Raw genomic sequence first — 21,330 nt, 5'->3', positions numbered from 1 at the left:
TTTAGACCAACCCTTTATAGGGAAGACCAAGGAAAACATTGTTTTTAAGATTGTCAGCGAATGAAAATCTTCAAAGTATGGTTTGCATTTGTTTTGCAACCCACTTTACTCTGTTAACTCTAAAATAATCTGGGTATCCTTCAGGATTCAAGTTATTAGTAAACAGTTTTTACTTAAATCCAGCCATCAGTGAAGACCAAGGAGCAGAGGAGCCAGGTCAGCGATCAGGCTGTGGAGACGTTCAAACCAGGCTTAGGGTTCTAAAATTATATATAAGATTTGAACATCTGAGCATTGTTGGGTCGCCCATCTAAGCTGGCAGGCTGCATAAAGAGTGCAATTATAAGACAAGCTGCTTAGGAGTCCATGGTGACTCTGGAGGAGCTGCAGTTATCCACAGCCCAGGTAGGAGAGTCAGTCTATCAGGTAACTGTTGGTTGTGCACTCCTCAAATCTGGTCCTTATGAGAAATAAGCCAGAAGAAAAGTAGAGTTGAAAGAAAGTCTGTAGATTTCACATTTGGAGTTCGCTACAAGCCATGTAGAGCAAACAGCCAACCTGCTCTGGTCAGGTGAGACCTACTTTTTAACCAAGATGCAAAACGGAGCATCTGACAGTAATCATGCTGTGGGGATGCTTTTCTTCTGCATGAACAAGCACGCTGGTAACAGCAGATAGAAAAGATAAACGGACCTTAATAAAGGGCAATCCTGGAAGAAGTCCTGTTAGATGCTGCTAAATAAACCGGTTCACCGTCCAACAGAACACCAACCCTGAACGTAGGCCTGGGCGATACATCGATTTAATCGACTAATCTACAATTTATTAAGATTCAGTTTTGGGAAAATCTTGGATTTTACTTTGCTAATGCACTTATTGGGCTACCATCAGCAGAATAGTGAATACATGTTTAGGAAAATATATTTAATTTAATTAATTTATTAATTTAAGTTACTTTGAAGTTACACAAGTGAAGTGAAGCCTGTTCTCAGCTCATTGTGTAATCGCACGCAGAAAACATTTAGTTATATTTTAATTGTTTACAATGGCAGGGCGGCCATCTTGTTTGAATTTGACATAATAAAATCAGAGATATCACCCAGCCCTACCCAAACGTTCTGTACATCTAGAGCAACAATAGAATGGTCTAGATCAGCCGTGTCCAGAGTGCAGCCTGGGGGCCATTTGTGGCCCGAATTGCACTTAAAGAAAGATTTAGCCAACCAACACTTTATTATTTATAATTACTACAGACCAGTTAAAATCCTACAGTTAAATGTCGGGTCCAACACAAAAAATTGTCTTCTAATAACCACACATTCTTTCAAATAGGCCTACATCTATCCAGCGACTTTTACTCAAATGCAGACTTTGGTGCACTAAACTCTGATAGGAATGTATTTATTAAAATTGGCTAAATACAGATAATTCTAATTTGTTTTTTAAAATGATCATATTTTGTAGAGCAAATAAAAAAATGTCGCAATTGTTTGGCTTTGTTATCTTTTTAAATTCATTTGTTTGGGCCCTTGAGTGCTTTTTCATACAACAATTTTGGCCCATGAGCCAAAAAGTTTGGGCACCCTGGTCTAGATCAAACTGCTTTTAGCTGTTTTTATTGTTTTATTATAGTCCAAGCCTAAGCCTAGATCTGATTGAAATTATGTCACAAACTTTAACTTAGTTCTGTCCAGAAACTCGCTATCCAAGTGGATCTTTTTTACAAAGAAAATCTAAACTTTCACTCTCTAGATGTGTAAAGCTTTTGAAACAAACTCCATAAGCGTAGCGCTGTAACAGCCGGCATGGGGTTCCACGCTGTCCGGTAAAGAGCAACTTACTGTTTAGAGTTTAATTTGTTAAAATTGTTAACGTCTTGGGTCATTTTCCTTACACTTTGCAGTTATGTGCTACTTTATGATGGTCTGGTCATGCTCATAGAATACATGAAATACATGGAAATTTGGGGGCATAACTTGAGAACGTGAATATTTCTGCAAGGCGCTGGGAAGCAAAGAGAGAATATTGATGAATAATGAAGGCAAAGTTCTCATCCGGCATCAGGTCGACTCTGATTTTATCTAAACCCCTGATTCTTAGCAAACAAACAAAAATGACATGTCTGAACACACGAGGAACTAGTGTTTGTGTTGGTCCAAGCATAAATACAGTAAAAAATGAAAACTAAATATGGTTACTACGCATGCATTTCATTTTAGTAATGCCCCCCACACACAAAATGCCCCATCAAAGCGTCTATTGTTTTAAATAATTTAAGCATCTCATTTGCTCAGTTCATGTGTCACGACTAGGGATTGCAGGTAACTACTAACAGCTTGAATGGCATGTTTAAAAATCTGCTGAATACAAGAGAGGTTTAAAATATTTTATTTTTTTAACGTGACTCCTGCCTCGCCTCCACCGCTTCCTGAGGAGCAGCGCCCATGAACCAGAAGCTAATGAGCTGTGTTTTTAAACCTACGACCAGCCGATACTGTGAATGTGAAGAGTCGTCTGTTGTGTTTTATCGTTCTCCAGAAGGTCGGCTGTGACAGAGAGATCGGCTCCAAAAAGGTGGAGGACAAATGTGGAGTTTGCGGCGGAGACAACTCCCACTGCAGAACCGTGAAAGGAACCTTCACCAGGACTCCCAAGAAACCAGGTGAGAACAGGTGGAAGCAGCAAGGCTCTGCCACAGGTAAAGGTGTGTGCTGCTCGCTGACGTTGATGGGCCAGCTGCAGATCCAGTTACTACTCTGGATATTTATTTAAGAACACATGGAGGCTTGTAAAGCTAGAAATACTCCTTGAACTTTTTCTCATTTCTATCATAACCTTCAAAGTCAAGTGTTTTACTGGGATTTTATTGGAAAGACAAACACAACGTAGCAGATAATCATGAAGCAACAGCATACAAGGTTTGTACATTTTTCTGGAAATAAAAATCTGAAAAGTGTGGCATGCATTTGTGTTTAGTCCCACTGCACTTGGCTCCTCTCATCTCCCCATCAGCTGTAACCAGCTTCCCTGTCGTGCTGAGAGGAAGCATCCTACCATGAAGCTGCCCCTAACGTTGTTGGTGCTGTTAACCCGTACAATTAATTTATTTATATAGATAAAATGTGTGTTTGGATCATTTTAAGCACGTCAGTTGTTTACACTGGTTTCACTATTGCACAGTTTTTGTGCAGTATTGCAAAACGAAGGAGCATCTTGGCATGATACTTAGTAGTCTTTTAACATCAGAAGGGCCATGCTTACATTATTTCTGGATGCAAATAGACTATTATTGCTCTCGGTCCCTACACTTGATCTTTAATTTTAGTAATTGAGATGCTAGAGCCCACAGAGAGTGGTGTGAATACTGGGATTGAAGAAACTGTGAGAAACGATTCACATTTTGGACTAAATGCTTGATTATTTTTTAGTTTAATTAAAGCTGGGTAACTTCCTCCACATGTTTGCTGATTTCCCTACATTCTGCATGTTTATGACTTTCTCACAAAAAAGGCTTCCGATCTTTCTCAAAGGCCAGATTTATGGACAGTCTGACTTACAGTTGTCGATTTTTTTGGTTCTCTCACCATGAATCTATGTAGCTCATCCAGTTATTGTGCTGAGCTACATAGATACTAACTGTTGATAACTACTTTGCAAAACAACGTTTTAATACACGCAGCGGTTTAGCCGCTTGCAGGATGAAGTATGAATGACTGCATGAGTGAGTTACAAATTACTAATAAATTAAAAGTTTTGTTGGTGCAAAGTAGTGAAGTAATCTTTGCCTCATTGTTATGATTAATATCAACAAGTAGCTCCACCCGAAAAACGTAGCAGTTTTTGATAAATTTGTAGTATAAACTCCACCAAGGCAAGCATGCATAACCATTAGAGCGTTTTCACCTCCACCATAACAGAAATTCAAACTCCAAAGCTTTTGTTTCTTTAACTGTCGCTCCTCAGTCATTATTTTTTTTAATTCTACTATGGACAGCTTTTAAAAAAAAACTGCTTCAGAAAGTGACCTCTGCAGGAACAATCTAAGAAAATAGCTCCTTTAAATACCCGAGGTTGAAATTCTCACATAAATTACAGGCTCATGATTTGGTTTGTCCAAATTGGAGGAAATTACTGTAGTGGAGGGAACTTTTTTTTCTCCTTGCCTCAATAGGTTTGATGAGAACATGTTTTAAAAAGAAGGCGCAGGGTGAGATCTGACAATTCTGATCCTGATTGCTTAAGTAGATATTACCAATCAACAGTCCAATAAGATGTTCCTGACTGCTGCAGAAAAGCTTCTCTAATGCAAACCTGAGCAAAAAAGGCGACGATGGCCGCCGGCAGGAAGAAGCTTGTTCCATGTGGAGAGAAATGAGGACTTAAGGGATTTTAGGCCGTACACAAGTCATGGTCCTAGCTGGTTAGAAGCTGGCTTTTTATCAGTCGAGTTGTTTCAGTAGTCGTCTTGTCAGCCAAGTTGTGGGTTTGATTCCAGGTTCCTCCTACCAAATGCTGATTTCCTATGCAAGGCACTTAACCCCACGTTGCCCAGGGATCTGTGTATGAACGTGCGCCTGTTTGTGAGTGAAGCTGGGTGAATTTACTCCAGTGTGGAATGATGAGAAAAGCGCAGAATAAATTCAGCCCATTTTCCATGTTTATCAAAAAGGCCGAGCTCAAGGTCTGCTTCTGAGCGTTTGGCCTCGCTGATAGGAAATGTGGATCGCACGTTAAGTCTTTGGTTTTGTGGTTACACAAGGTCATCCATGCAATGGGGGAGTAACAGCAGTTTATTGGATGAAACGACATCATGTTTCAAACCAAGGACAGAAACTGTGAGGCTAGGAATGGGTTTCAGGTTTTGGGTGAACTGAAATCACATAAAAGTTTTTTTTTTTTGGATTCTTTGCTCATTAATGCAAAAATGTTTCATGCATCATGAGCTCTGAAATGCATCATTATGGTGGTATGTGCCTCTTCAAAATTAGAGTCAACAAAAAGGTTCATTTATTTTGTTAATCAAATTCGGATTAATACTTTTTAGTCCCTAAAGGGAAATTTGCCTTCACAGGCTGTTCCATCAATTACAAAAGCATACATTATAGTTAAATGGGAGGACATGACAAGCATTCAAAAAAATGGATGGATTCGTAGTTGCTACGTTAATTTCCAATATATTTATATGAGTTCTGCTCTCTGTCTGCTGAGTTCACTGAGAGCTGTTCAAAACATGCAACTCATGTTTATTTCTGTTAATTTAGGTGATTATGGCCAACAGCTAATGAAAACCAGAACACTAGTTTGTCAATAAATGAGTTTATTACATGTTGAGGCCTACACAATAATGGGAAAGAATGCATCCATTTGTGCTTATGGAAAGTTGAGTGGAGGGAAGACGTGTGGGAGAAAAAGGCTAACTCCTGCACATTTACATTTGACTTGTTAAAAAAATTAACTCAGCTGAGCTTTGGACTGTGATTGATTGTAGAGGATTTCCTTTTGTGCTACCAGATTAAAGGGGGCTGCATAAATACACATGCCACACCTGTCAGATTTATGTCTGGAAGTAATTTTACAAAATTTCCTTCTGCTTCACAATTATGTGTACAGCTCATTAGGCATAACACATTTATTTGATATTCTATATAAAAAAAACTTTTAAAGTTGCAGAAAATTCTGGTTATATTGTGACAGAATGGAGGGGAAAAGTTCAGGGGGTACGTTTACTGCATTAAGATGCTTAAGAATCTGTGCTTTTTATTGTTGTTTTTATACTCTGCTCAAAAAATGAAGGGAACACATTGAAAACACAGCAGATTTCAACCAGGAAGCAAACTCTGCTGGATATATCATTTTTAAGTTGCTGCAGTGACATTTCTGCAAACTGGACCAGCCGGCTGCTTCAGTTTTTCAGTTTCTCTTTCTCTGTGGCTTTGGCTATCCTGAGGTATCTCCTCATATATCCTGACCCGGTGAGACAAGTTTATTTATAAAGCACTTTTCTGAAACAAGAGGATTGAAGTGCCGTAGACGAAGAAAACAAACAAAAAAAAACAGAGGAAAGAAAAGCAGAGGGAAAACATCGCAGAGGCAAGCACATTGCATTGGAATATAAAGTATAAAACGAGCTGAATTACAAACTTCAACATTAACATTTAAAGGCATCTCTAAACAAATGTGTTTTTAATCTTGATTTAAAGGAACTCAGGCTTTCAGCACTTTTACAGTTTTCTGGAAGTTTGTTCCAGATCAGTGGAGCATAGGAACTAAATGCTGCTTCTCCATGTCTGGTTCTGGTTCTGGTTCTGGTTCTGCAGAGCAGGCTGGAGCCAGAAGACCTGAGTGGTCTGGAGGGTTGATGCCCTGATAACAAGTCTGTGATGGATTTAGGTGCTAATTCATTCAGGACATCACTGAGCTCCTGGACTTGTATCAACTCCTTCATCATCCAGGAACATCCTACATACCCTGCTACATAAGGCCGGGCTTTATCACGCAGCAGGAGAAACCCACTGCACCAGCACACCGGGTCTAACAACGGGTCTGAGGATTTCATCCTGACACCTAATAGAAGTCTGGGTGCCGATATTTATCCTGTACAGGTCTGTGTCCCTCCATGGACATGCCTTTCCTACAGACCTACAGAGACCACCACCAAGGCAGGCGGCTTAAGCTTCAGACCCTTTCACGTCTGCTTCATGAGCTCAGAGTTTCTCATCAGGCCACCAGACCCAACATGACAACTGCAGCGTTCACAGACGAATGTCAGTGGAGCTTCACGGCGTCATGCAGTGAGACAGGTCCTGCTGGATGACATGGAGCCCTCTGACCACCCTGACGTCTGTTTCTAATGGTTTTATCAGACGTTCACACCGGTGGCCGGCTGCAGGTCACCTTGTAGGGCTCTGGCTGTGTTCCTCCTGTTCCTCCTTCACTGAACCTTAATGTCCTTTAAAAGCAGCCGACACTGATTATCACCCCGTCTGCTGCTGAACTGACCACATCAATGATCCAGGAGGTTTAACTGACTTCATTTTATACAAAATGGATTCCTCTAATTCTTTTTTGAGCAGTGTATATGCGTGTATACGAAGGGTAATGCTATTTTATTTTATTAAGAGGTGTTGGTGAGTTTAGGGTTCCTCATGCAAATTATTTCCCATATTCAGGTCCACACACGTGTAATCAGTGTGAATTAAAGTGAGCGGGATGTCTCTCAAAGAGAGAAACAATGAGCTGAAAAATAAGGTGCTTCACTTTTTTTGTTTGGAAAAAAAAAGTTTTTATCTCCTTCAGCTGCGTGGATGAATAAATAAGTGGAATGGATTTGCCCTAAAGGCTTCCACCCACTCCTGACAGCAGCGTGGTCCATCTGGAGGCCTTCATGATGAAAATTCATCCGTCAACGACACCAATCCGGGTCTCCTGAGAGGCCCGATGTCAAACTGCTTGATTCTTTGCTCTGTTTTTTTGTTCTCACTTTTCATTTAACCCGTCACCTTTCCTGCAGGAAAACAGTTGAGCAAGCGGGCCCAAAATGACTCCCCTCTGGTGGAAAACTCAATATGCAAGTATCCCTGCTGCCAGCTTGTAGCGCAGATGGATGTCTAACGCTGTAGAAACCCGAAGAAATGAGAGTCACAAACTGCTGTTTCTTCTGCTCCTGCAACTAATTAATTGTCTGTTTAGCTGTTAGTGATGTGGGCTCATTATAAGTAGACGATGTTGCTCGTTACGGTGTGTTTGTGGCTTTTAATGTCAGTGTCTGATGGGAAAATGCCTCCAGTCTCACAAACAATATTTTATTTTTTATTTTTATGGTGGGGGGGGATTTTTTGCATTAGAAATGTCACTCTGAAGCAAGCTGCTGACCTTTGGAGGCAATCCGGCGTGTAATTGGCCGTTCACAGTATGAAAGCCAACTGGTGCGCCGATGCTCCGTTCAGCCGGTGCTTCACATCCACAGAGCCAATTTAAGACAAGAGTTCTTCTTTCACTCCACAATAAGACCTTTTAATCAAATGTGATGTCCACCGAGGCGCTCGCTCTTCAGGTGTCCTCCAGATTCCTTCTCTTACCCTTTTGAAAAAGTTTGATTGGAGCCTTGAACGCTTGCGCGCCCACCACGGCTGCCGTGACCTTGTGTGGGCTCTGCGCCGGCGTGCCGCTCACATTCCTAATCACCTCGGCCACACCTGCTGCTTCCAGAGCGCCAGGACCGTCCTGTCAAATCTGAGCACCAGCAATTACACAGCACCCCCTCCGCTCACCGTGACTGGCGGCAGAAAATACTTTACCGGCTAATTTGTTTCTGCTTTCCTCCGGTCTCATAAATATGCTTCCACAGCGTCTCTCTGCCGACAGAAAGAGAGAGAGAATGAAATGACGACTAACTGATGTGCTTCTTTTTCAAGGGAAGACCAGAGGAGCCTTCTCTCTGCCTAAAGGAGCTCGAAATGTGTTTTTAAATGAAACCGAAGAGTCTAGAAATGTGCTGGGTGAGTGGCGGCGGGTTTGTGAGCGGTGGGACATCTGCGGCAGAAGGCCCCTTTGCTAGATCTGTAGTAAATAGAGTAGAATAGCTGTTAGTCATTGAAACAGGGCCCAGGCAGGCTGAAGAGTTCATTTAGAGCTCAGAGTGTCTGGATCTCAGTCAACGTCTCTGGGCCCGTTTCAATGATACTTTGAGTAACAACAACGCAACTTTCCGTCTTCCTCGCTGTCAAAATGTCAAAGTGAGGCAAACTTCTGCAGACGTCTGATGTCCACCGCTGCAAACAAACAGTTCATGTCTGTATCTGCTTAACTTTTCTGTCTCCTCTCATCTTTTCTAACCTCCCCGCTGCTACCGCTGCTGCTGCTGCTGCTGCTGCTGCAAACTTGGCAAAGGTTACCTTAAGATGTTTCATATTCCCCCTGGAGCTAGACACGTGATGATCCAGGAGCACGAGGCCAGCCCTCAGATTGTCGGTAAGTGCGGCTTCCCGCTGGATGCCTCAGCACCGTCCCCACCACGCCTCACTGGAACACTAATGGCAAAATGTTCTCCAGAATCACAGATTAAAAACTTTGCATAATTTATTTCTTGTCATTTCCCGGGCCGAGGAAATTGGCCTTCCCCATGCTCATTCATTATTCATCAACCTATTAGAGATTTGTTTTGGGGTTCCATCACTTCTTCTTTTTGCAGTTAGCTGAGTCACTAGTGCTGCCGGCAACGTGTCGGATGAATCAGCAATATTCAGGATCAGAATAGCAGCAACATGGAAAGGGTCACGTTGAAACTCTTTATTTCTCTGATGTAGAAATAAAACCTCTAACAAAGATGTTGAACACTCTGGACGGTAGGGACAGCTTTGCTGATGAGAGACTCGCTAAATACAACAATACACATTTATGTCCTGATGGGCAAAACTCGTCAAAGCGAGATTATCGGCTGAAGACATCAGCGTTCCCAAAGCTTTATTTAAGCTGAGATTTAGGTTGTTTTGCTGTCTCAAAAAAGGTTGTCTAAAAGTTGTTTTTTTTTTGGCGGTCACTTGCAGCAGACGAAGCTCAGAGGGATAAACTAGACGTGGAGTTTACGACCAGATTAAAGGAGGCCACATAAATAGACGCGCCACACCTGTCGGATTTGTGTAATGAAGTCATTTATAGGCCATTTTTTTCAAATGTTCCTTCTGCTTCACATTAATGTGTAAAGCTCATAAGGCATAATACATTTGTTAGAAAAACAAAATCCCAATTAATCACGTTTTGCTTCCGTTATCTGCCTTCTTTGTGTAATACATTCAGATTGAACCAAATACAAACATTTTTCTTACAAGAGGCTTCAGGTTCTGTGCTGACGCTGGACTTCTCCCAATGACTGCATCAGGGAGGAATCACGTTAAAATGGAGTTTCTAAACCAGTAACCTACAGGTGCTGCTCATATAATAAGAAAAATTATCATGAAAAAGTTGTTTTTTCAGTAATTCCACTCAAAAAGTCAAACTTGTATTTTATATTCATTCACTAACTACACACTCATATATTTCAAGTGTTCATTTCTTTTAATTTTGATAATTAGAACTGACAACTAATAAAAAACTAAAAATTAGTTTCTCAGAGAGTTTGAATATTGTGAAGACACCTGGGGCCACACTTCATTCAGCTAATTAATTAAAAACAACTACAAAGGCCTTTAAAAGGATTCTCAGTCTAGTTCTGCTTACTTTGTCAAACTTTAACGGCCGTACCTGCTCTTTTAGAAACGGGACTCACTCAGGGCTGCGAGGAATAAGTTACATCACTCGGTTCTTGCAGTCTTTATCTGCCAGCTTTGGTTCCTGCAGCTTGTTCTTGACACGTCGTCAGGGCAGAACCTTTTTTTGTATGAGGTCTAGCAGCTATTACAGAAAAAAATGCTGTGACCCAATGAGACTTTCCCAGGAGTATTGTACCTGAGTTATTCTACGGGCACCTGTATTCGTACATCCTTTGTTCTGACCAGCCCTTTTGGATCAGCCTGGACATGCACCGAAGTGCTGTATTCCACATTTCTCCGTGCAATTTCAAATAAGCTAAAGTAGGAGAACTCCTCTCAGTAAATTCTACTATTTAGTAAATACATGTTTGTCATTCAGCCATTGAGATGTTATGAAAAGAGAGCTGGACAAACTCTTTATCTCTGCATTTTCCAACAGCTTTAAAGTCTAAGGTTTGCTCTACACTGAGATAATAACCCTCCAGAAACAATTTGAAGCAAAATGAAAAAATCACAGTGATACGGACTAAAACCAGCAAAAGTCTAAATCTAGCTGTGTGTCTAGTGTTAAAGTGTGTCCGTCCATCCCTTATTGTTTGGGAATCTATGGTGCATTCATGTACGACGTGTACACTGGATTGTCTGAACATAAAGAAAATATAACATTATTATGATCTTATTAATTGTTAAAATCAAACCTAATCTCTAGGTAGGTCTGTAACTGCCGTTTTTGACATTTTTATGCAATAATTGTCAGAAAAGTTACAAATCCGTGTTCACCGAGTCTCAAACCAACATCAGGTGGTGACTGGAAATCTCAAATGTATTCCTTTAGCTCAAAATGCTATGTGAAGGACTTTGGTTCTATCTTGTAACTTGACAGTTTTTTTTTTTTTCACAATTGTAGACTAGCTGATCAAATCAAAAAGCCCAGCTTTAAAGCTATGTAGCCATGTTATATGCTTATAAAAAGAAGACTAAAAAACGTTTGATCATGATAAAATAAGGTTATATACAACAAGCCTCCATCCTGATAATGTTTTCATGGTTCTTTTTGTGAAAAGAATATAACCCCAGCACCAGGCGCTGACCAGATATATCCATGATGTGGCGCCATCTACTGGCAGTATCACAGAACTATCATAAAGCAGGTTTGCTTAATTAATAAAAACAGTGTTTAATAATGCCAGACCGGACCTGATCCTCTGCAATGTCTCTCAGTAAAGCAGCAGCTCAGCGTGATCAAAGACCAACCTTTATTAATTAAATAAAACGATCTACAGCAGCTTTAAGAGAATAATATCAGAACATTTAGTCACGTCAGTCAACTCTGCGTCACATCTGAGCCTCGGCGGGTTTAGCGTCCGCTTCAGTGAACACCAACGTTCAGACTGGATTCCTAGAGACATTCCAGACTTTTTCCTCCTGGAATTACATTTTCTGGGGGGTGGGGGGGGTTCCACTGGATCTCGGACCATTCTGCGTTGTTTCGCTGTGAGATGCTAATAGCCGTTAGCCACTTCCTTGTTTTATCCCCTGCTGCTCATGCGCAGTGTTGGACTTCCTCTGTTATTAAATGTAAACACAAATAGCTTTATTTACTAACAAATTAAGCAAAAACAAAGTGTAAAATACCAAAATAACAACTAATACAGCAGCAGGATGTGATCATTTTTAATAAAAAACTTTGTATGCAACCAGAATGAGCTGCTGACGTATAAATAAGAAAAGTCAATACTGTGGCGATGCATCTTTAAACCAATTGTCTGTTGTTCAAAACATCTGAAAGCTGATGTGTTTTTCTTTTTTAGAACTGTTTTAAGGAACAAGACCAATTAAACATCAAATTAAGTGCAAAATGTACGCTATTAACTCAGAGATTAACTTAGAAGCTGTAGATCAAAGAAACGGCGCTTCAAAGGAACAGAATGTTAACAGAACTTCATAAAGGCAAACTAATCAATATGTTCCAAAAAATACAAATTGAAAGTATCAAATATTAATATCTAACTCAAAATAAAGAGAAAACATTGACTGTTGATTCTAAACAATACGTCATCCTTTCAGAGAGATCATGTTTCCCAGCCTGTTTCGTCACTTTTCTCTCCTTATCACTTCCTACAGCAGGGAGGAAGGCAGACTCCGTGCGTTTGAATGTATTTTTCTCAAACCTCATTATTTCAACATCTCAGAGGCTCACATGTTATGATACAGCCTCCTAATGTGGCTCATGTTGGTACTGGGTGACAGTTTGGAGCTACAACATAATCAGTGTAACACCCATAGAAGTTTTTTTTATGATTATAAAACTATAAGGTTGTGCAGTGTAGGGCGTTAAGAAGTTTGTTATTGTGCACTGTTGGCAGCTTTACAGTAAGGTTGTATTGGTTCCCGGACTGAGAAATCAAATGAACAGTAAACTACATAACAAAATAAGGAAAATATGTGAGAAATTAAACAACAGTAAAATGATAATAGCAATAAAGAAATGTAAAAGCCATTGCAAAGTCTGCATCTGTGTGCTATGGACAGTTATTAATCAGCAGGTGGTAATACCTGAGAGGGGAAAACCTGTTAGAAAAGCAGACGGGTTGGTGGTGACCTTAGGGCTGAAATCTAGAGCTATGCTTCCTGCATATTGTCACCCAGCCTGGTTATTCAATTCAATTCAATTCAATTCAATTTTATTTATATAGCGCCAAATCATGAAACATGTCATCTCAAGGCACTTTACAAAGTCAAGTTCAATCATATTATACAGATTGGGTCAGATTATACAGATTGGTCAAAAATGTCCTATATAAGGAAACCAGTTGATTGCATCAAAGTCCCGACAAGCAGCATTCACTCCTGGAGAACCGTAGAGCTACAGGGAGAGTCGTCTGCATTGTACATGGCTTTGCTGCAATCCCTCATACTGAGCAAGCATGAAGCGACAGTGGGAAGAAAAACCACCCATTAACGGGAAGGAAAAACCTCCGGCAGAACCGGGCTCAGTATGAACGGTCATCTGCCTCGACCGACTGGGGTTACAGAAGACAGAACAGAGACACAACAAGAGAAACAAAAAAGCACAGAAGCACACATTGATCTAGTAATCTGTTCTACATTAGATGGTAGTAGCGGGTGAGCCGTCTTCTCTGGATGATGTCACAGTTAACAGAACGCCAGACCAGGTGTACCTACTATGAAGAGAAAAGAGAGAGAACAGAAAGTTAAAGCAGAAATGACAACACATAATGCATAATTGAAGAACAGTAGAACTCAATATAGTGAGAAAATTAGATCCTGATATACTCCAGTAACCTAAGCCTATAGCAGTAAAACTATAAAGGTAGCTGAGAGTAACATGAGTCACTAGTTATATATTACCCAGCTGATGGGTGCTGCTGGAGCACCGCTACATGAAGCTAAAATGAAGCTAACCTATGTGGCTCCGCGCTAGCTACGCGGTGCTATGGTTGGGCCTAATGGCACGTAGACGTGCTTCTATATGTTTTCCACAATGAGGGGATCCCTGGGTCTTCATTCATGGAATGGTCCATTCAGGTCAGTACAAGAAGACTTTGGAGCGTCTTACGTCCCGGGGAGCACAGAAATGTAGTCACTGCTGAGCCCAACACAGGCTTTTAGGTTTTCATCTTGAGGCCACCGGCATTCAGGCATCTTGGTGTTACAAATAACTTTAAACCATGCCACAGTTACACTCATGCAGACATCAAGGAGGATATGTCTTCATCTGATGCTATAAAGGATTCAGATTATTTGAACCCGTCCTTTTTATCCTTTTGGTCATCAGTGGGAATATATTTCCATTTGTAGCTCAAAAAGATGCATAACCCTTTTTTCTCACATTTAATCAGACCCTGAGAAAAAAGACGACTCTTTCCTTATTCTGGCATTTCAAAAAAATAAATATTTATCATAATCCAAACTGACCTAGAAAAGGGAAAATGTTTGCCAGAAATGTCAAGTTATACCGTGTATGAAAAAGCATTTCAGAAGTTCTTATCTGTGTCGTGAGCTACAACCTTCAAAGCTTTCAAATTTTAACTGCATAGAATTTCAGTCACTTAAACTTCCCACAGCACTTCTGTTCTTGTTTTAATAGTACATGATTTGTCCCACAGATTATATATAGATTATAATTATAATTATATATAGATTATATATAGATATCTCAAAACTGGAATCTGTGGGACAAATAATTTTTAAACCAGCCTAGGGATGTTCACTTGATCCCTGAAGAAATTCCCATGGTCACTTTTATCGAACTGAAAATATATTATTCTACTTTTTTTAAACGCTTCAAATTATTTAAAAAACTATAAGGGGATGAAATCCTTTTGTCCCTAAATTCAGCAACAGTATAATAATAAAATGTATCCTTCTAGTATTTTTATTAATTGTAACATATTTGGCTTGACATCCTGAAATTGTGTAAAACATTTATTTTTACCCCATGTAACAGTCTTTCTTCAAAGTCTCTGTGATTATCATTTCAAATGAAAAAAAATGTTCATCTTCTAAACTGAAATGTTTCTTTAAAGAAACACTGAATAAACAAAAGTGCATGTGAAAAATAGGCTTTGGTTCTTATTCAGACAAACAACTGAATGCATAAGGGACATAGTTAATCTCTCTTTCATGTTCTGGAAGTGGCTTGATGAAAGTAACATTTGTTGAGTTTTCTGACACCTTTATAGAAGAAAAATAACTTTTGAATAACGCTGCAGAGACTTTGAAGTCTTTTAAGTAAACGCACTTGAAAACTTGGGGAAAAATCACAAAATTACTAATTATTATCTCAGGAAAGTAAAGAAACAAAGCAAAATGACCCAGTCAGATAGACCCTGATGTGAGCTAAACCAAAGGTGTCTTGGTTCTGTGATGAATACATTTGGAATTCTGCGTCTTAAAAACATTCAACTTTAGCTTTATTTTCTTTAAAGTTTTTTTTTCTTAAAGTCTTTATAAAAGTTCTCCATGTTTCTAAAATCAGGTCATTTTTTAGTGAGTGTTTGTTTATGCACGTCATAAAAATCACTTTAGAATAACAGTGACGGACTAAAGATTTAGTCAGAAGCTCATTTTGACGGCTAAAGTAGTGGAGAGAGACTCTGTGTACGGTTTAATCTGGTAAATAACTTTTCTACATCAAGACAGAGAGGAAGCAGTAAGTCAGAGTAGAAAAAATACATCTTTGACAGGAATGTATGATGAGAACATTTGCATAATTATTACCATAATTGGGAGTCATTTGTGAACAGGATGATGACCCACCCGCTTAGCTGCTGACAGCCTCCAGACGATGAAGGACAAAAATCACTCTCTCAGAAAAATAGAATATTAAAGCCAATAAAACAAGGATTGTGCATCCAGAAATGAGGCTCTATCTGAGAGCATGTCCAGGTACTTTGTAGTATTTGTCTGGACATAAATTACTGCAGTGACGGTTTTATGGGGGTCGTCTGATTTACTTGTGTTGGTCCACAGCGTTTTATCAAGTCCAGGACATTTTAGAGCTCTCTAAGCTGGACTGGGCGTCCCGCGCTGTCTAAACCACCAATACCCGTTTTAACCAGCGTGGTTTGATTTTATAGCGCACCGATGCAGTGATTCATGAAGAAGGCCTGTAGAGGACATAGCTGCTCTTCTCACTAGGCTCACCTACTGAAGTGTTTGTTGTGTGTTCACATTTTCACATAGAGGGAATTTAGGCTTTTATTCAGCTGCATGTCATAATCAAGATCAAATGAGACAAACACTGTAAATTCCTCCATAAGCGCTCTGATTCTCACTTGTAAAACTGATTGGCTAAAATACATTGACGTCTTGATGAAGTTTCACTCTAAATATATGTAAATTGTGTTTATTACCAAATAGTTTGGAAGAAAAAAAAAGGAAAAAGATAAAACTTTTAAACACAGGGTAAAGTTTGTATTTTAGACACCTTCTTGTGTAAGAAAAATCTCAAAAAATCCACTGAAACAACTTTTTAAGGAAGCAATTAGTAACTGAGGTTATAGAGTGATCTTTTAATTCTGTTTCAACAAAAACATGTATAAGAAATCCAGAAATGCTGCATTCCTTTTCTTGGATCTGAGTTCATGTAAACTGGACTGAGGCGAGGCAGGGAACCGTCCTGAAAGCCTTTTCAGGAAGCCAGAAGAATCATTTCTACAGGCTGAAGAGGAGAGGCGCCACCCGGCTTCTTATCGGCTCGCCGTTAAAAAGCCGCCATCTGTGAGGAGCCTCGGTGCGCGCTGAAGGGATCGCTCACACGCCATAAAGGCAGCGATGGTTACGGTAATGGGTTTGGAGTCGTGTTGAGACGTTCCATGGAAAAGGCTTTGCTTCTTTTAACCGGAGCAGCAGAACAGAGCCTGGCTTCAGAACAGAAGAACCGAGCTGGCCGCCCTGAACTGCCAGTAAAAACCGTTTGGCACGTTATGAAATAAAACAAAAGACTAAATGGGGCTGAAACTGTTGAGCAGTTGGAATTGCTTACAAAAAAAAAACATTCAGTGGCAAAAGTGATATATATTTATTTTTAAGTGGTAAAATTATTTTAATAATATTAAGATTTATTTTTCTCCTACAGTGAGCCGGGGTGACGAATACTAAAACTCAGCGAATCACAATAAATCTAAAATGTATATTACATTCAGTTATGGCTGTTTGTTTTTATTGATTCATTCAGCATTCAATTATTTATTTATTTTTTCTTTCCAGCAGGAAAACGGTTCTGCTTCCTAAAAGAGCTTTGTGGTTACAGCATTAGATAAAAACATAGGTAATTATTTAATTTAAAATACACAAAATAAACACATTTAATATATTAATGAAATCAAAGGTTAGATATAATAAGCAAACACTAAATAATAATATATGAAACAAAATGTTTACCAAAGTAATAAAGCAAAGACTAAATATATAACTGAACAAAAATGCAGTCATAATTTATTTCATATAGTTTAAAGGGGAAGAAACAGGTGGAGGTGATGAGCGTGATTGCAGCGTACAGCATTACACTTTGACCTTAAATAAAGAAAAATGTATTTAAAAGAAAAATACTGATAACAGAACCAAAAAAAATCAAACAAGAAATGATAAAAAGTAAAAAAAAATATAATAATTTTTGTAAATAAATATTGTGGCCTAGTTTTTTTAGTATTATTTATAACCTGTGAACACGTGCACAAACATTAGATCCAGCCACATTGACTTTGTTCCTCCTCTTTGTTTCTTTACTTCAGCTGTAAACAGTTCTTCTTCTTCAGAGAGAGAGAGAGAGAGAGAGAGAGAGAGAGACAGAGAGAGAGAGAGAGAGAGAGAGCTCAGGATGAAAGTAAAGCACTTCAGAACTGATTACCTTCTTTCTTTCTTTGCTCCTCTGGGGCTCTGGGTAAAATCGATACTGCAGAACAGAAATGGGACCAAGCCAAACACAATAACACGGTTGAAAACGCTCCACGTTGAGTCGCGTTAGAACGGACGGGTTCGTGTGAAACATCTTGAAGCAAGCGACCGGAGCGTCATCAGAACTGTTCCTCTGCTTTGAATCAGCAGACGTCCCTCCTGCTGCCGTCATTACCTTTAAAAATGACACGCTGTGGGATTACTGATTCTCCTAACCTGCTCTTTCTGCAAACTGCTGCCTTTTCTCAGAATTCAGCTTTTCTGCCGTTATGTAAATTTCATATATGCACTCCAGCGGTGATGACCCAGAAATATAAGACCACCGCCTCCTGCATATTTGTCCAGAAACTAAAGCAAAAGGCTGATTTTCATTGAACAGTTTGGACTGTTTTCTCTGGTGCACCTAACTAATAAGAAGTCGCATCAAGTTGTGGGATTTTAATTTATTTTAGTTTTCAAACAAATGATAGATCCACTTTCACCGTCTGAAGTAAAAAGGCCTTTGGTGCGTATTGATTTATCGTAAATAACGATCGTAAATGTCGTTCTAAACAACTCATTTACACATGTATGCCATAAAATGCCAACCGTGACAATCAGTTTTTATACTTTTCAGTCTGGTAGTCACATCTTTTAAAGCGACTCTCATTAATGAGAGCAATTTAGTCATCAATAAAGCCACACAATACATTTCTAAAACCTATAAATTCTACTTTTTAAGATAAAACAGCTTTTCTTCACTTGTATGTGAAACATTAATTATGTTCATTTTTTACACTTTTCTGTACCTTTCTTTGTAGTTTTTTGGCTTTATGTTTCTAAATTATTTATTGATTCATGTCTTAAAGTTGTAATGCCAGCACATTACATTACAAGAAGTCTCATTTTTTACAAAATAAGAGTTTTTTCTGAATAAATTAGACTTCTTTGCCCTCCTTCAGAGTTGTTGTCCAGCAGCATGTGCCTCACAGGTGCATTAACATAAACCTGCAGCGGTAGTAACTAGATTCTGTGGATCCAGGTGAGACAGTTCTGGTGCTTACTGGATCCGCTGCCAAACTTCTCACCCTGGAGGTTCCTGATGCTACGGAAGCATCAATGTTAGCAGCAGCTTCCTGCATGTGGAGCCATTTAGATTTAAACCGATGGAGCTTGCACACTTCTCTGGAGCCAACGCAGCAGCACGATCATTTCAAGCACTTCTGCTTCTCCTTTTGTAGCACAACATCCGCTCATATGGCAAAGGAATAAATTTAAAATGTTTTTTTGTCTTTGTTGCAAAAGAACTTTATAGAGGGATAGAATGCGTCCTGTCTTTGTTCACAGCAAGTCTACAAACTATGCAAGGAAACTAAAAAATATAGTCACAGCCAAATTCTGTCCAAATCAGTATAGTTTTGAATAAATATTAAATAAACTGACTGTTACGTCAGTAATTATGTTTAATGTAGTCATGCATTTCATGCATTTGAAACCATGTTTCTTCCCACTGATGCTGAAAAGCTTAGTTTGAGCACCAGAGAAAAGCGTCTATGATAAAGTGTCTTTTTTAAATCTTTTGACTAAGGCTAAATAACTTAATTCAGTGGTTAATGTTGATATGTCCTGTTTAACTTTATGCACATTTAAGTGCAGTTATTGTTGTTGTATTGTTATTAATTTAAGGATGAATTCAGACTTTAATGTTCGGGTCATTTTATTTCAATTCAGACCGATTTTTAGAAAACATCCAGTTAAGGCCTTGTTGGACAGTCCCTCAGTCTCATCATTTATCACAATAAATGTTTTATTACAGCGATCAAGAACCAGGCAACTGGACACTACATCCTCAACGGGAAGGGAGACGAGCTAAAGTCCAGAAGCTTCCTCGACCTGGGAGTGGAATGGCACTACCTCATCGAGGGAGACGTGGAGACGCTGCACACCGACGGACCGCTGCACGACCCTGTGGTTGTTCTGGTGAGCTCACCGCAGCGAAGGAAGGGCTGCACTCAGCACTGCAGGCGCTTTAGAACTCCACAGATGTTCAACTTCAGATAGTCTTTCTACCTCACTCAGAGAGAAATTTAAGCATTTTTAAATTCCCTTTTTCAGCATGTTAACCTCAACGGAGCCCTCCAGACTTATGGAATTTCAAGTCAATCAATCTGGTACTGCTGTGAATTAATCATTTAAAACGGAAACGAAACGTTTTTAAAAACCCAACATTCATTTCCGTACATTTATTCAGCGGGGGGGAGTATGGATACAGAGAGAGAACATGCTCACACTGCAAAACTGGAACTAAAAATAAGTTGTATTTTCTTGAAATTAGTGCATTTCTCCTTGATTTGAGCAGGTAAATAGGATTATTTGCTTATGTAGTGAGTATATTGACCCCTGAAATACGATAACTACTTTACATATACTGCACCTGAAATAAGATGATAGAGGTGAGTTGTTCCTATTTTAAGTGCAAAAATCTCATTCCATTGGCAAACCATCTTGTTGACATGCCCAAATCAAGGACAAATACACTAATTTCAAGAAAATTTTACTTATTTTTAGTTGCGTCTTTGCAGTGCATAGACAGGGAATGAACTTTAACCATTACTTCTATAATTTCTCTAGATTGTCCTCAGGACTGTGATCTGAGATTGTAACTGAAGCTATGCCATATATGTTGAATCATTTGTTGCCATAAGTCCAAGTAATGACCCACTTTCAGGTTTCTGGCACATGTCACCAGATTTTAATTTAAACTAGCCTGATGTGTGACTTTGAGGGGTTAATTGAGACTGGAGAAGTGGGAAAACACCTTTGGAATCGGCCGACTTTAAGTGTGCTCCAATTATGAAGGGCTCACACGTCTCAGCATCCATGAAAAAGTTTACTCTGGGATGTTGGAGAGGAGACTCCAACTCCGTCAGATCCAGGAGGACCGACGAATAAGTTCTCTTTCTGGCAGCTGGAAGGTCGACCAGTTCTTTAATTCAATTCAATTCAGTTTTATTTATATAGCGCCAATTCATGGTACACATCATCTCAAGGCTCTTTCCAAAGTCAGATTCCATCAAATCCTCCAGGTTGGTGAGAAAGTTTCCTCTCTAAGGAAACCCAGCAGGTTGCATCAAGTCTCTCCAAGCAGCATTCACTCCTCCTGAAAGAGCGTAGAGCCACAGTGGACAGTCGTCTGCATTGTTGATGGCTTTGCAGCAATCCCTCATACTGAGCATGCATGAAGCGACAGTGGAGAGGAAAACTCCCCTTTAACAGGGAGGAGAACCTCCAGCAGAACCAGAACCAGAACCAGTGTGAATATTTCCATATTGATTTTAAAGTTATTTTACTCACTTTAGGAAAAAAAGATTAACCAATTGACACTCAATTCTTTAACTTTTCTCCCTAGATTGTTTAACCCAAATACAGCTGAGATCAGTCGATGGCTAAATTAGGGCATAGAAGGAATTGCGCTTTTGTTACCCTGAAACTCTGCAACAAACTGCACCTTGATATTTGCAGTGCGGAGACTGTACAGTTACTGTACTGTTAAATCCATCCTGAAAACTCTATTTTTAAATTGGCTTTTAACTCAATTTTAGGTGGGGTCCTATTCAGAGCAGTTGGGTTGTTTCTATGTTATAGTTTTCTTTTTAGCCTATTTTTACCTTATTTGTTGGTT

General features: G+C 39.4%; 1 protein-coding gene across 3 annotated transcripts in view; it reads left to right on the top strand.

Moving 5' to 3' along the window:
- Nucleotides 1-21,330, top strand: part of adamts3 (ADAM metallopeptidase with thrombospondin type 1 motif, 3) — a 230,747-nt gene that overhangs the window by 181,172 nt on the left and 28,245 nt on the right. The window contains exons 15-18 of one of the 3 annotated variants that reach the window (XM_036144381.1): nt 2,539-2,662; nt 8,415-8,498; nt 8,890-8,970; nt 19,465-19,628. In XM_036144381.1, coding sequence (XP_036000274.1) covers nt 2,539-2,662; nt 8,415-8,498; nt 8,890-8,970; nt 19,465-19,628 — 453 coding nt within the window. The remainder of the gene's footprint in view (nt 1-2,538; nt 2,663-8,414; nt 8,499-8,889; nt 8,971-19,464; nt 19,629-21,330) is intronic. The other 2 variants (XM_036144383.1, XM_036144382.1) reach the window with 2 other exon arrangements.

Source organism: Fundulus heteroclitus, chromosome 12 (genome assembly GCF_011125445.2).
Source record: "Fundulus heteroclitus isolate FHET01 chromosome 12, MU-UCD_Fhet_4.1, whole genome shotgun sequence".
NCBI classification, from domain to species: Eukaryota; Metazoa; Chordata; class Actinopteri; order Cyprinodontiformes; family Fundulidae; genus Fundulus; species Fundulus heteroclitus.
Note: the sequence above shows the minus strand (reverse complement) of the source record. Positions and strands in the feature narration are given on the sequence as shown.